Source organism: Bemisia tabaci, chromosome 8, assembly GCF_918797505.1.
Source record: "Bemisia tabaci chromosome 8, PGI_BMITA_v3".
NCBI classification, from domain to species: domain Eukaryota; kingdom Metazoa; phylum Arthropoda; class Insecta; order Hemiptera; family Aleyrodidae; genus Bemisia; species Bemisia tabaci.
The window spans coordinates 23,662,425-23,675,433 of NC_092800.1; the positions used below are offsets into that span (position 1 = coordinate 23,662,425).

Genomic DNA, 13,009 nt, shown 5'->3' on the forward strand with positions numbered 1-13,009 from the left:
ATTTTAGCAAATTAGGTTATTTTGCCATGTCTTTTCTAATAATTGTTCAATTTTGAAACCAAGGATATTCTCTTGCTGAGTTCACTTGGTGGTTTTGACTTAAAAATGGAATTAATCTCATTTCAAACACCTGCAAAATCTCCATTTAGTATTAATGCTTATAAATACCTTCAAATCCAGATGTACAACGCAGTTTTGGTGCATAAAGTCTACTCCTTCACAAATTTGCCGCATGAAAAGGATACAGTCTCTTTCAGTTAAAGTGAAGTCGTCAGCGACAACTCTCTCAAATAGCTCTCCTCCTGAAATACTGGGAGAGACACGCAAGGAAAAATGTTAGTTCCATTCAAATTCTTTTAATACTACACAAGCTTAGGGGAATAATAGAAATTGTAGAATAGATGTGATCTTATGTAAACAAACAAATGGGACGATTAGTAATAAAAATATTACATGGCAATTTGCATTGCAAATGATTTTTTTTTCCTGATCCCTTTTTTTCCTTTGCTCCTTACAGTTATCATAGCCCAAAATTATTCAAAACTTCATGTAGTTTCATTAACTCATCCGAAAAGTGATAAAGTTATCAGTTTTTGAGGAGTATAAATATAAATATGTAAGTATAAAAGGGCTTATTATAGAGCATGGTGTGTAGAGTTCTTAATATTTTTTTAATTCCCTGCCATTTCCTTGATTTTTTTAATTTCCATGGAAAAGTTATCGGATGAAAACCCATGATTTTCTCTCATTTTCCTTAGATCCTCTTTAAAAAAAAAACCGATATTTTTCTTCAATTTTTAGAAAAAAATTAACTTTTTCATTTTTTCAGTGCCTGATTTTTTAAAGTTGAGTTTTAGCTGACTAAACATATGAAAAATAATTTGATCCTCTCGTAGACAAAGAAAAAATTCCTTATTTTCAGCATAAATTCCACCATGAATTTCCTGATCATCCTAGAAGTTTTTCATTTCTTAGTGAATCCTGGTTTTTCTAGCCTGGACACCATATATGGGAGTCAAGAAATTCATGATAGGTAAAACATGGTACAGGTATGGTGAAGTTTGTAAGAAAAGTGTAAAAAAGCATTTTACAAGGCACTAATAAATTAATTTTTTTACAGATGCAACAAATTAAACCTGTGAGGCAATCTTCAGTAAAAATTAAATTAAACTTAATTTAATGACTAAACTTAATTTTTTGGGTAAAAGAGATCTATGACAATTGTACTTACTATTCTAAAATCATTATGACTTCTCTAGAGTTTTCAAAAGCAGCAATGAGCTGTAACAATTTTGGGTGCCGCAAACAGTTCATGATATTAATCTCCTCCCAGACCTTTTCCTTATCTTTCGCTTTAATGCACTTCACAAACTTTGCGGCAAGCTTACAACCAGTCGTCTTGTCTGTTACTTTGTGCACGATTCCAAACCGACCTTTGCCAAGTTCTTCGAGGACTTCAAAACGGTCCTTGAAATCTTCACCGTTTTCAACTTTCACTGTATCTGTTCCGTAAATGGCCACTAGATCATCCTCTGAAGACAGTAAATAATAAATTATTAATATTAACATGAATGAATATCACAATACAATACTAAAGACCTCAGTTGCTGAATAGTGATTAATAAAGCAAAATAAAATTAATAATCGTCCAAAAATTGAACAAGCAGTTGTTACAAAATGACTAGAAATTGCAGTTTTTACAGCCTAATTGAAGTTTTAATCAAAGTTTCTCTTAAAAGTTCTTCCTAACGATAAAATAAGCCTGTCTTAAACCTAAAGTATAGCATTATCGTGGTTTTTGCGTTTGGCCCAGATATTCCAGACCAAATTTTCATCAAAAACCAAAGTCTGTCATTGGTGTCAAACTCGCTCCTAATGTAAACAAACGAACGGCGACATAGTCCGGACATAAACAAAGCGTACCCAGAGCGGACTCAATACCACCTACCCGGACTTGGCGGACTTCCTCTAGGAGATGTTCCAGACTCAATTTCTCAGCGTTAGCGTTTCTTCACCTCGACAAAAGAACTTTCGTCCGCGTCTAACATTTATCCCTTTCGTAAAATCAAATATCAGTTACCCCGTTGATCTGTTCATGGTGATTTCAAGTGAAATTGCGGCGAGATACTCCAGACTCCTAATGTAAACACAGCGGCCTGTACCTGGTCGAGATGTTCCGGACTCATTTCTTCATTTACGTTTCTTCATCTCGACCAAAGAAGTTTCTCGCGCATTCAAAGTAACATTTTCCGGTTCCATTGTTAGAGAAGAAACAAGTCATTTTGTTGTAAGTTAGGATAATATTTGTGTTGATTAAGTGGCTTGAGCATTGGACTACCTGGCTGCGCCTTGCATAGCTGCCTCTATATCAAGATGATTGGGAGAAAAGCTTACTGGTTGATGTGCGAATCTGAATCCTAAATCCCTAGGAACGGTAGTTGTGAAAACCAGACGGATGTACAATGCTAGGTACCTTGCTCCTCACTCACTTTCTCATGGATGTTCACTGGTCTCTCCAAGGTTCTGGTTTTGCGATGCGTTGAAGCCAATGCTTTAAGTTTAGCTATAACAACCAGGCTTCGGAGATACTAATTAACAATCCTAGCAGTCACCAAATTCTCCAGCAAACCCGCATAGTTGTCTATTAACAGCTGAAGAAGCAATGGAAACCGTATTTACCTATGACAACAAGATTTTTTCCGTTGGAACTCTGATAGTAAGTATGAGGGGGAACTATCACCTTTAAGGCACGTTTCTCCATGAATTTTCTTGTTTTTTGGCATCAAACTAAGTAGAACTCAAGGAAAATGAGGCAAAACTTTACAAGTTACCATGTAAGGTTCATCTGCTGAAAAAATAGAATAAAGTCTAAAATTCCTAATGAACATCACCAAGATGGTTCTGCCACCAGCAGTTCAGTTTTTAAGGCACGGATCAAATACGGTTATCTATTATTCTCACGGTGCCCATCAAATTATAGGTAAGAAACCTAGTCCTGTAATAATAATGGCATGGAATGACGGGCTCTAATTGGTGACTTGACCATCCCCAATAAGTTATCGAAAGAATTTACTTCTTAAAAGATCCTTTGCGAATAAAGCCAAGTAAATATGCAGATAAAAGTCCCGTGTGATATGTGAAGTGTACTTATTCAAAGTAATTTCAAAGGGAAGGGATGAAATGTTCAAAAGGTAACGTCCAAATTTGCAAAGTTGTAGAGGCGCTCGGCACAAATTGGACAAGGTGCCGCTAAGTAATGATTAAATGAATTTTTTATTGTTATTAATTACGGAAAAGAGGAAAAGAGAATCAGGCCGAATGCCAAAATCCAAAGTTCAAAAAGTGTAGGGTGGTGTAGGAGCCGAACCTTCTTCGAGATTACGGGCGCGAGCGGCAACCTGATTGGCTACGAAGATTGCCGAGCATGGCCGAAGGCCTACTCGCCGCTTGGTAGGTGTTGACGGCGGTTTGACAAACAGCAGTTTTTGGTGAAATGTGGTCCGAATATCTGGGCCAATCTGTTCAGCTCCATTATCGTAGATTCATAAATATTTCCTCACATATCCTACAACTTTCCTACATATAAGATATTAAATTGAACTTATCTTGCTGCATTATTTATTTCCCGTCAGTTCCCATTTATTAAGGTTTGCTAGCTTACCTTAATTAAACATTGATGCATTTACCTCCTCTTTTTCAGCCCATGGAATCAAGATTCTCTTGAATAATTTCTCAGGGAGGGTTTTTCCCCATGTGGTATATTCGTAACAATCTCAAAATCCTCCGGTCATATGTGATAATGGTAGCCTCCCTTCCTTTTATGCTCTTATATTACAGTTTTCCCAACCCTCTATCGCTCTCAAAATATTTGCCAAAATATTGAGGTAAATTCATCAGGAAATATTTTGATCAGAGGTCATCCAAAAAAAATTTAAAAAAAGGATCCACTCTTCAGTGAAGGCACAGGCATGGAACATAATTAAGAAAATCAAGCACAGCTAAACAAATTGACGGCGTAAGTTCGCAATCACATATCTTGTTTGCGGTGTCTGAAATCTCTGCTTCTATGTAATTTTTTTTATAAAGGAACAAATTGACATCATTCTTTGAAGTTTTTGCAGAATTTTCTTCACACAGAGAAGAAAAATCACGGCAGTTTTAAAGAATTGCCATAGAGAAGTTTCCGGTTTAAAAAATAAAGTATGATAGGAAGTCTGAGACATCGCAAACCGAGTTATGTGATTGCTGACTTATACCGTCGAAATGCTCTTAATGTACAATTGTCGAAGATCAGTACTGACTAGAAAAATTACCTGTCTGTTTGATTTGAACTACTTGGGATTCAGCGCTGGGTTCACTAAGTCCATGAACATTTTCAGCTCGAACCCGAAAGATATAACTCTCTCCTGGTGTAAGCTCACCCACGGTGTGAGAAAGAGAATGACACCTGAAAATACAAAAAAAAAATCGTTACAACTTGACACTGATTTGAAAAAAACTTGATTGAAAAAAACTGAATCCTCGCTAAAAATTTATTTCTCTCCATTTTGGTGGTAGCCAAACAGTAAAATTGCAAAATTTTGTAGGAGGTAAGTTCAGAAATATTTCATTAGGAGTGGGTCAGAAGACCAAAAAATTAGTAGTGTGATTTGGTGGTGACAATATAGAGGAAGACATTTTTTGATCATTAAATATCGACAGTGAAGCAACCAAATCACGTATTTCGTTTGCGGTGTTTAAAAATTTCCGCTCTCATTTTATTTTCCTGAGGGAGAACAAATCAATATCATTCCTTGAAGTTTTCACAGAGTTTTCTCCATAAGAAGAGAAACAGTTTTCAAGATTCGACATTAAGTAGTTCTTTATTTAAAAAATCAAGTATGATCAGATGTCTGCAACGTCATAAACCGAGATATATTCTCAGGTAGTTTTATCGTTGTTAAGTAAAGTAGGTAAAGGACGAGAATGTGAGATGATTACCTGTCAGTGACAACGTGCCAGTCTCTCTGCTTAACAGTCTTCATTTCTATTGTGTAACCAGTGATCATGCATCCACCATCAAACGGAGGACTCGACCAAGTGATGAGAGCAGATCTTTCGTTGGCTAAAACACTGGGTTTCTTTGCTGGTGGGTCTGGAGAACCTGAAAGAGAACAATGATTATAAGCGATCAGTAATAAATCCATAGAGGGCTAGGATTGAAAGTTAAATAATTTTGTACAGGACAGGCAGAACAAGAACATCCTGAGAATTTAAAAGAAAGAAATCTTGTAAGAAATGTCACAAATATAACGCAAGTATGTGCTTCAGAGATGTTTGCTTTGCTGCCATGATGAAACTGTGATATCACATTTCTCGGAGCAGGAATTCAAAACTTCTACTGACAGAGAACTCTATTTTGAAATAAAATCAGCTAATATTTTTCATTAACTTCTTAGAGAATTTTAAAGTGCAAGAGAAGAATTTCACCTAGAATTTTGCAAATAGGTAATGGATCACATTGTGAGAAAAATTAGATGGTGGAGAAGATCAGAGAAAAACTTGAAATCACATACCTTCAACAGCGACGGATGCAAAATGGCAGTCAGCACCATGAATGTTTTCCACACTAACTACATATTTCCCACTGTCATCAGTGTTAATCCCTGAAATGGTTAGACTGGACATGCCGTCTTTTGTTACAATCTCTATGTGACCATCTGAGGACAATTCTCTACCCTGAAAACAGTTTAAAGTCAAAGGTCAGAGATTAAAGATCATTCAAATAAAAACACTCTACTGATGTCATTGAGTTCAAATAAAGGTAAACTGATCTCTATGCAACCGAAAGTTTACCTTCTCTTTTCTATGTCTTTTCAAAAGATGTAGGAAATTGGAGCACTTAATATTTTTGATAATTTCATTTTTTTTTTTTGTTGTTGTTAGGTTCATTAATAACTTCACTCATAATTCATTCCATTCTGAGAAAGACAGAAATTGGTATTGAAATGTAATGGAAAAAAAAAATTCAGACGAATTAGCTTATGAAAAAAGGACAAATTAATCTTTGAGAACATTTCTAGGAATGTACTCATTAACCCAGCAACTCATAAAATTATTCTTAGTCAAAGAGTATTTTGAAACTGCATGAAATATTTATGGAAAGGGGGATGAATAACAACCGGAATGTTTACTGTCCTTGAAAAAAAGTAAGCCATACCTAACTACAATAAAAAACATAAAAAAAGGAGAGAGAGAGAAGATAATTTCTTAAGTACAAATTCTTACCGCTTTCAGCCATCGAACAAAAGGATCAGGACGTCCCACAAACGCAGCAGTCAGGACCACCTTCTCACCTCGTAGAACCGATATGTCAGCAGGGCCTTGTGTCAAAATGGCGGGGGTTTCATACTTCTCCAACTGTTCCACCTTCAGCTCTGTCAAACTCTCACAAGAGTCGTCACCGAGAGTGGCAACACACTTGACAACACCCGCATCGTTTGTGTCTACCCCTGCGATATGAAGAACACTTGTGTCTCCGACCTCTTCCACCTGTATGATAAGGCAATGTATGAATTAGATGATTCATCTTCAGATAACGTATAGTCTTACTCACTACCATTCATACTTGATATCAGGTATTTCTAAATAAAGGTATTTCTAGCAAAAAACGTCATAGGTATGACATAACTACCTCTCAAATACACCTCTTATAACTTTTGTTTACCTAAGATAAAAAGGAATCAGTGTTTGAACTCTTTGGGTTTGATTTTGAATTTTTAAGAATTCAGAATCAAATAAAACATTCGTCCAATTTGAATTACGTTATTTCTACCTGGGGCTATCTTTGAAGTACTTTGATCATAATTAATTTTATTTTATTTTTACATTTACTTAAATTTAAAAAAGTAAAACATAACAAATGGGCATACAAGGCAAAGAAAGAGGACACAAAATGCCTTGAATGTCATAGGGGTAATGACGATCCCCTGATAAACTAGTCGCCTCCCGCATGGAGGAACATATCTTGTCTGCGCTGTTTCAGTACCTAATCGTACATTTTATTTTTTGTAGAAGGATTGTCGTAAGAATTTGCATGAGATTTTCAGTGATTTTCCTTTAAACTTGCGAGAAAACACACCCAAATTTTCAGAAAAATTCATACGATGGCTCTCCCATGAAAAAATAAAATCTTCGTGTAAATATTGAAGCAGTGCAGACTATACATTCTTCCGTGCACAAGAAAACGAACTAGGAAACAATAAATTAAATCAATAAAGAGCTATCCAATCTTGCTGATACCAGATGATAGCAGAGGTCGTTTCAGAGATGCTTTGAATGTTGAAGCTCCTAGTTCTCAACTTACACTCCAGGGTGTATTACCATCATGTTCTGCGGTTTTATGTGCCTCTTTTTATGATACAGATGTTTCATTCAACGGAACATATTCATTGTTAAAGAAATTATTCACACCTTGAATTTTTGAGGATTTTTATTGGTATCTTGACCAGCAACAATCCAATTTAAAGATGGCCGCAGTCTTTTGTCCATGTACTTGATTTTGGCACAGAAAGTTGCCATTCCTCCTGCAATAGCCACCACAGGATTGGGCGATTTGACAAACTGTAATTGCGGCTCAATTGTGTCACCATTGGAGAACTCATCTGGAAATGGATAAAAGAGAGAACAAAAATTAAGTGACTGAATGTATCATGAAATCCTGCATTTTACGGAAACTTAAACAATCTGATTTCTATAAAATTTCAAGATGTTTCTTCCATTGAATATTCCGGAATTTTTTCAACTTAAAGATTGAATATGATCAGACATTTTGAGAAATATCAACAAAGATTTGTGACATTTGGGCTTTCATTATGATATGTTTTTCACAATATCAAACAGAAAAATAAACAAATCTACTGAGTGATAATCAAATTGGTTCATTTTTCTCAAAACTGAAAAGTCATGAATTTGAAAACCAGCTAACACTATAAGGCAAATTCAATACATTGCGGAGCAAAATATTTAAAGCAAAAGCTATGTTGAACTGATGCTGAAGTGTCGAATCTATCGGAAACTATGGTCACAACCTTCTCATGGAAAGATAAAAATTCAGTTCCAGATTCGCCTGTAAGTAGTTAAAAATTTAATTTACCTCTGACAATAAATTTTCCTGTGGAAATGGCATCTCCAAAAGAGTTGTATGCAGTACAGCTGTAGACACCAGAATCTGGAGAGAATACATCAGCGAACAATAGGCCGTAACTTCCACCTTCATAAACTTTGTACCTGAAATCTTCACAGTCAGGGATTTCTTCTCCATTCTTTAACCATATGACTTCCATGGGTTCAGAGCCTAGAAAAAGAGATGAGCATATTTCAAATGTTGGTTGAAAAATCAATAATAGACACGATTACAATTAAAAGGACAAATTTGACTTTTCTTTGGCAATGGCTGGTATAAAATTGGTTAAAATAGGAGAACTCACGCCTAACTAGTTAGCAACATTTCGGTATGGAGTTATTATGGAGTAATTCGTTATTTGGAGTATGATCGGAGTAGATGGATGTTTTTATTGCTAAAAATTATAATTCCTTATTGCAAAATGCAGCTCAAATCTTCTGCAGCTTTCCCTCTACTCACTAAAATTCTAAAAAGTAGATGCAAAAAGCGTGATCAAATTCATTGTTAAATTTCCTGCGATTTCTCATCTTGAAAGTTGGAAAAACCAAGAAAGACAGTCTACTTTTTTGCATCCTGTATGCATGCCTTCCTTTGTTGCACTTGCACTCATTTTCTTTTCTAAAAAAAACTTTTATACCTTAATTTACTGTTGCAATTAGCTTTTTACCGTTCTTAAAGGATGTATCACCTTACTTAGGAACAATCTAAAAAAATTGGTCAAACCGGTCAAATAAGGCTTCATTTCTTTCTCCTCGGAAAATAAACTCTCTTGAATTATAATCCTTCATCTATAAATGATTAGCTTTGCTTCACAGTGACAGAAGCAATTCTGCCATGTAAATAAAACGAGCCATTAATTGTTTTCCTTTTTTCTTTTTTTCTTTTTCATATTATTCCCTTTCAGCTATGCTACTGCATCAAGACACACCAATCATTTGGCTACAAACCATGTTAATCATAAAGGTAGGCTACTGAAATTAATATACATATTTTTTACCTTCTAACTTGATTTTGAGCTCAAAAGGCTGGCCTTCGATGGCATGGGTTGATGCTGGTAAACCAGAGACAAATACTGGCGGTTTGAGATCTGCATCACTGGAATCTTGGGAATCAACAACAACTAGCTCGGCCGAACACCTTGTTTTTCCGAGTTCATTTTCTGCTATACACTGATAAACTCCTGAGTCTCCTTTTCGTAGCTGTTTCAACTCTAGTCGAGCTGTTTTGCCATCCCAACTAGGAACTATACGCTCAGATGATTCGATTGGATCACCGTTTCTGAGGGAAAAAGAGCAGAGATTACAGACCATGTTAAACTGGGCAACTACTTGTTGCAATTGCAAGAATTAATATTTTTTTATAAAAAAATATAAATAAGTCGACCAGGTATATATTGATTGAAATTTCCACAGAGTACTCCTCAAAGACAGAAAAAAGAGGTCCAGTAAATGTTTCTATTGAAAAATGAATTGAGAAATTCATGAGTAGCTTCAAAAGCAAAACGCAGAGAGCAAACGCACGAGATAGAATAATTAATTCTTCCCTGACAATAAATATCTGAACAAAATTTTATTTCTTCAGCTTTAAAATCTTAAGGCTCCTTGCCTTTAAAAAATACAACTGAGATTTTTACTGAGAAACGTGCGTACCTGCGACATTCGCCACAAAGGGAAAGCAGGCACTGGAAACATTTTTAAAATCTACTTGACAATGTTACCATCCTGTCCAGCAAAAAATCTGTTCTAGCTAAAATATGGCCAACAGTGATGTCACCTCTGCTTTGCATTTGGCCAATGTTGACTTACAGTAAAATCTTTTGGGTGGTTGAGTTCGATAACTCACCTCAAGTCTCAAATTCAAATTTGGAATAATGACCATAGGTACGATCGATTTTTAGCTTCGTCTTCCTAGCGGCTCTAAAACTGAATCAATTACGAACTCGATTTTAGAAAAGGTGCATCCACCTCATGTAGAGAGAATGACAATACATTTGAATTACCTATACCAAGATGTGACAGGAGAGGGTGACGCTTGGACGTCGCAAGCAAAAGTAAATTTACTGCCTTCTCTGGCAGCAGATCCTGACAGTCTTCTTCCAAAAGTAGGAGATGCTGAAGAGGTATCAGTCAGTCTTATACCACCGCTGTTCCTTCTTTTATTACCTTTGAACAACAATAAAAATAACAATCATAAGCGAGGATCTTGTGTGTGGATGATAATAAGTTCTTTCGACTTCTCAAAAAAAGAAAGTGGATTTGAGCAGGAGCACAGAAGTTTTTCAAAAGACAAATTTTCGTGGGTTCTAATGAAAAATAAAATTATTAAATATTAGTTGAGGAGAGAATAATAAATACATACGAACTGCATAGTCCCGTAAAAGATACCAACTCATAACAGAACACAGAACGGAAGTGTTATGATAATGAATAATATTCACTTCCGTATGTAAACAAACAAACAAACCAAATGGTCAAATGGGTAAAATTGGTCAAATCAAAAAAGTATTCTAAATTTCAAATTTCTAGAATCATTACCAAGTTCCTTTTCGAACTGAGGAACTAGAGTATGAGGAACGCGACAAAATAGAATTAGCGCGGGAAATATCTTTGGCGGGAGGTTTGAATTAATGGCGGTTCTTTCAAATTGACGCGTGTGCCAACTTCGAGCGCAACTTGCCATAACAGCTGAACAGCTGGAAATCATCGTTTAAATAAACATCCCAGCTTTGTATTTTCTGGCACTAAGTTCACACGCGTAGCTATAGCAAAACCGGGAGGGGGAGGGGAACCTGATCCCCCATTTTTTCGGGAGCGGTTTAATGAGGTATGTGGGGGGGGGGGGGGGGCGTGGAAATCTAAGAGCCCCTAGTATACAGTTTAAGCCAATTTTGTCAGGAATGATTACCAAATATGGACGTCCTTCCTTCTTTTCCCCTCTGTTCCTCCCTTCTTTCTTTCTTCTCTTTTTCTTCCTCCTTTTTTTTCGGGCGAACGGGGGGAGGGGGGGGGGTGCTCCCCCTACGCTCCCCTTGGATCTGCCAATGTTTAAGGGTCTGGTTCTCATCTAAGATCCCTTTTCCCGCGAACGGTCGAATTTAATTAAAATATTTAATTGAATTATTAAATATTCAGGGTTGCTACAGAATTTAGAAAATGAAATCCTCTGACATTTCTCTGACACATTTTGGTGAAAATCCCTGACAATTGAAGACGTGACAAGTGGTTTAGAAGACATAACTGAAACATATTCGTCATTTTCCCTGACATTTCCCGGTTTCCCCGGTATTCCCTGACTGTGGCAACCCTGAATGACGGACCCTGATTAAACGGTTCTGCGGGCCGATTATTGAAATTCATAGACAAAGCTATAGACAAATAAGACATAAGGAGTATAGAGCGATCCTATTGGTTGAAGTGGGTGGTTCTTATAGACTAAGGGGGTAAATGATGGACTAACAATCGGGTCTCTCGTGGGTTGCCGTTAGTAAGTCTATTACCTACGTCCTTTGTCCATCGCAACCACCCGCTTCCACCAATAGAATCCCTCCATATCCATTTGTCTTCTTTGTCTATAGCTTTGTCTATCAATTTCAATAATCAACCGACAGGGGTGTAAAAAATGAGAAGGAAAACGTACTTATAATCTCTAGTCTGGCGGAGGCATCGATTCCTCCGAAGTCGTTCTCTATCCTGACCCGGTAGAGCCCGGCGTCCATGGCGTTGACATCGTTGATTTCTAGTATCCTGAGATCATCCCTCTCCAAGACCTTGATCCTTGGGGTGGAGTTGATGCGCTCGCCGTCCTTGTCCCAGAAGGCGTAGGGCGCCGGGTGCCCGGCCACCGCGCACTGGAACCGAACCGTCTCGCCCTCGTCGGCCACCTTGTTGTGGGGGACCGCGTAGAATTTCGGGGCTTGGGCCCGTTTCTGCTTCAGTCTTGAGTATGTCCCCAGCGTTGTCGAGGGGGATTTCTCTCGCGTTTCTGGAAAATGATCATTCAGAGTCAGTCGAATGGAGCATTTGTAGGTGTCTAAAATTTGATGAATTCCGTATTTGAGTGGAAACTACTGAGTGAGCTGAACACGAGGATGCCCTTGTTTCATGAATTGAACAATTATTGGAGAAGACATGACAAAATAATCTAATCTGCAAAAATACGTGTGTTTAAATGGGAAATGCCGCCAGATGACGTCACTAGGCGGTGCATTTTCTCACTTTGAAATCTATTTTCATACTATTTCCCACATCAGAAAAAAATTATAAAAAATGCTGTGAAATTAGCTCTTTCAGCACTTTCAGATGAGGCAATGAAGAATTAGCATGCAAATGCTCCATTGGGCAGAATACCTTTACCCAAGTAGCACAGATTGTAACAAGTAGCAAGTACATAGTCAACATATTGAAATTCAACTGAGTGTTGTGTATGTTGCCTAGCTCCTGTTTGAAGGGGCCCCAGTAATTGAAACTGATTGCGATGAAATTGAAATAAGTTGTTATTTTTCAATGCATTGCACAATGACTATCTTTCTGACACATGGAGCTCATTTCGTTGATTGTTTAAAATCGGCATAAATCGACTAAATTATGTAAAACTATTGCAATTTAATGGTAAAAACATTACAATTGAATTCAAATTAAATTGCAATGTAATTTCAATATTTTCGTTGCACTGTGCTACTTGGGTACAGGGTTCTCCCCGAACAGGTTTCTACCTTCTGGTAGATAGTGTTGGGGGCTCATTTCTGATCGAGCTAGCCGCCCTAGGGCACGTGGGGTTGTTTAGGGCACAGAAATTCACGAACCTTGTAAACCATGGGGCCTAGAAATCTTTGGAATGCTCATTCCC

At 37.1% G+C, this 13,009-nt stretch overlaps 1 protein-coding gene across 1 annotated transcript in view; it reads right to left on the bottom strand.

The window, feature by feature from the left end:
• The window catches only part of LOC109032551 (uncharacterized), a 246,731-nt gene that overhangs the window by 5,280 nt on the left and 228,442 nt on the right, over nucleotides 1-13,009 (bottom strand). Inside the window, 11 exon segments of the mRNA XM_072303839.1 lie at nucleotides 169-310; nucleotides 1,232-1,532; nucleotides 4,314-4,447; nucleotides 4,981-5,143; nucleotides 5,556-5,718; nucleotides 6,268-6,531; nucleotides 7,453-7,643; nucleotides 8,135-8,335; nucleotides 9,162-9,442; nucleotides 10,164-10,326; nucleotides 11,801-12,145. Coding sequence (XP_072159940.1) covers nucleotides 169-310; nucleotides 1,232-1,532; nucleotides 4,314-4,447; nucleotides 4,981-5,143; nucleotides 5,556-5,718; nucleotides 6,268-6,531; nucleotides 7,453-7,643; nucleotides 8,135-8,335; nucleotides 9,162-9,442; nucleotides 10,164-10,326; nucleotides 11,801-12,145 — 2,348 coding nt within the window.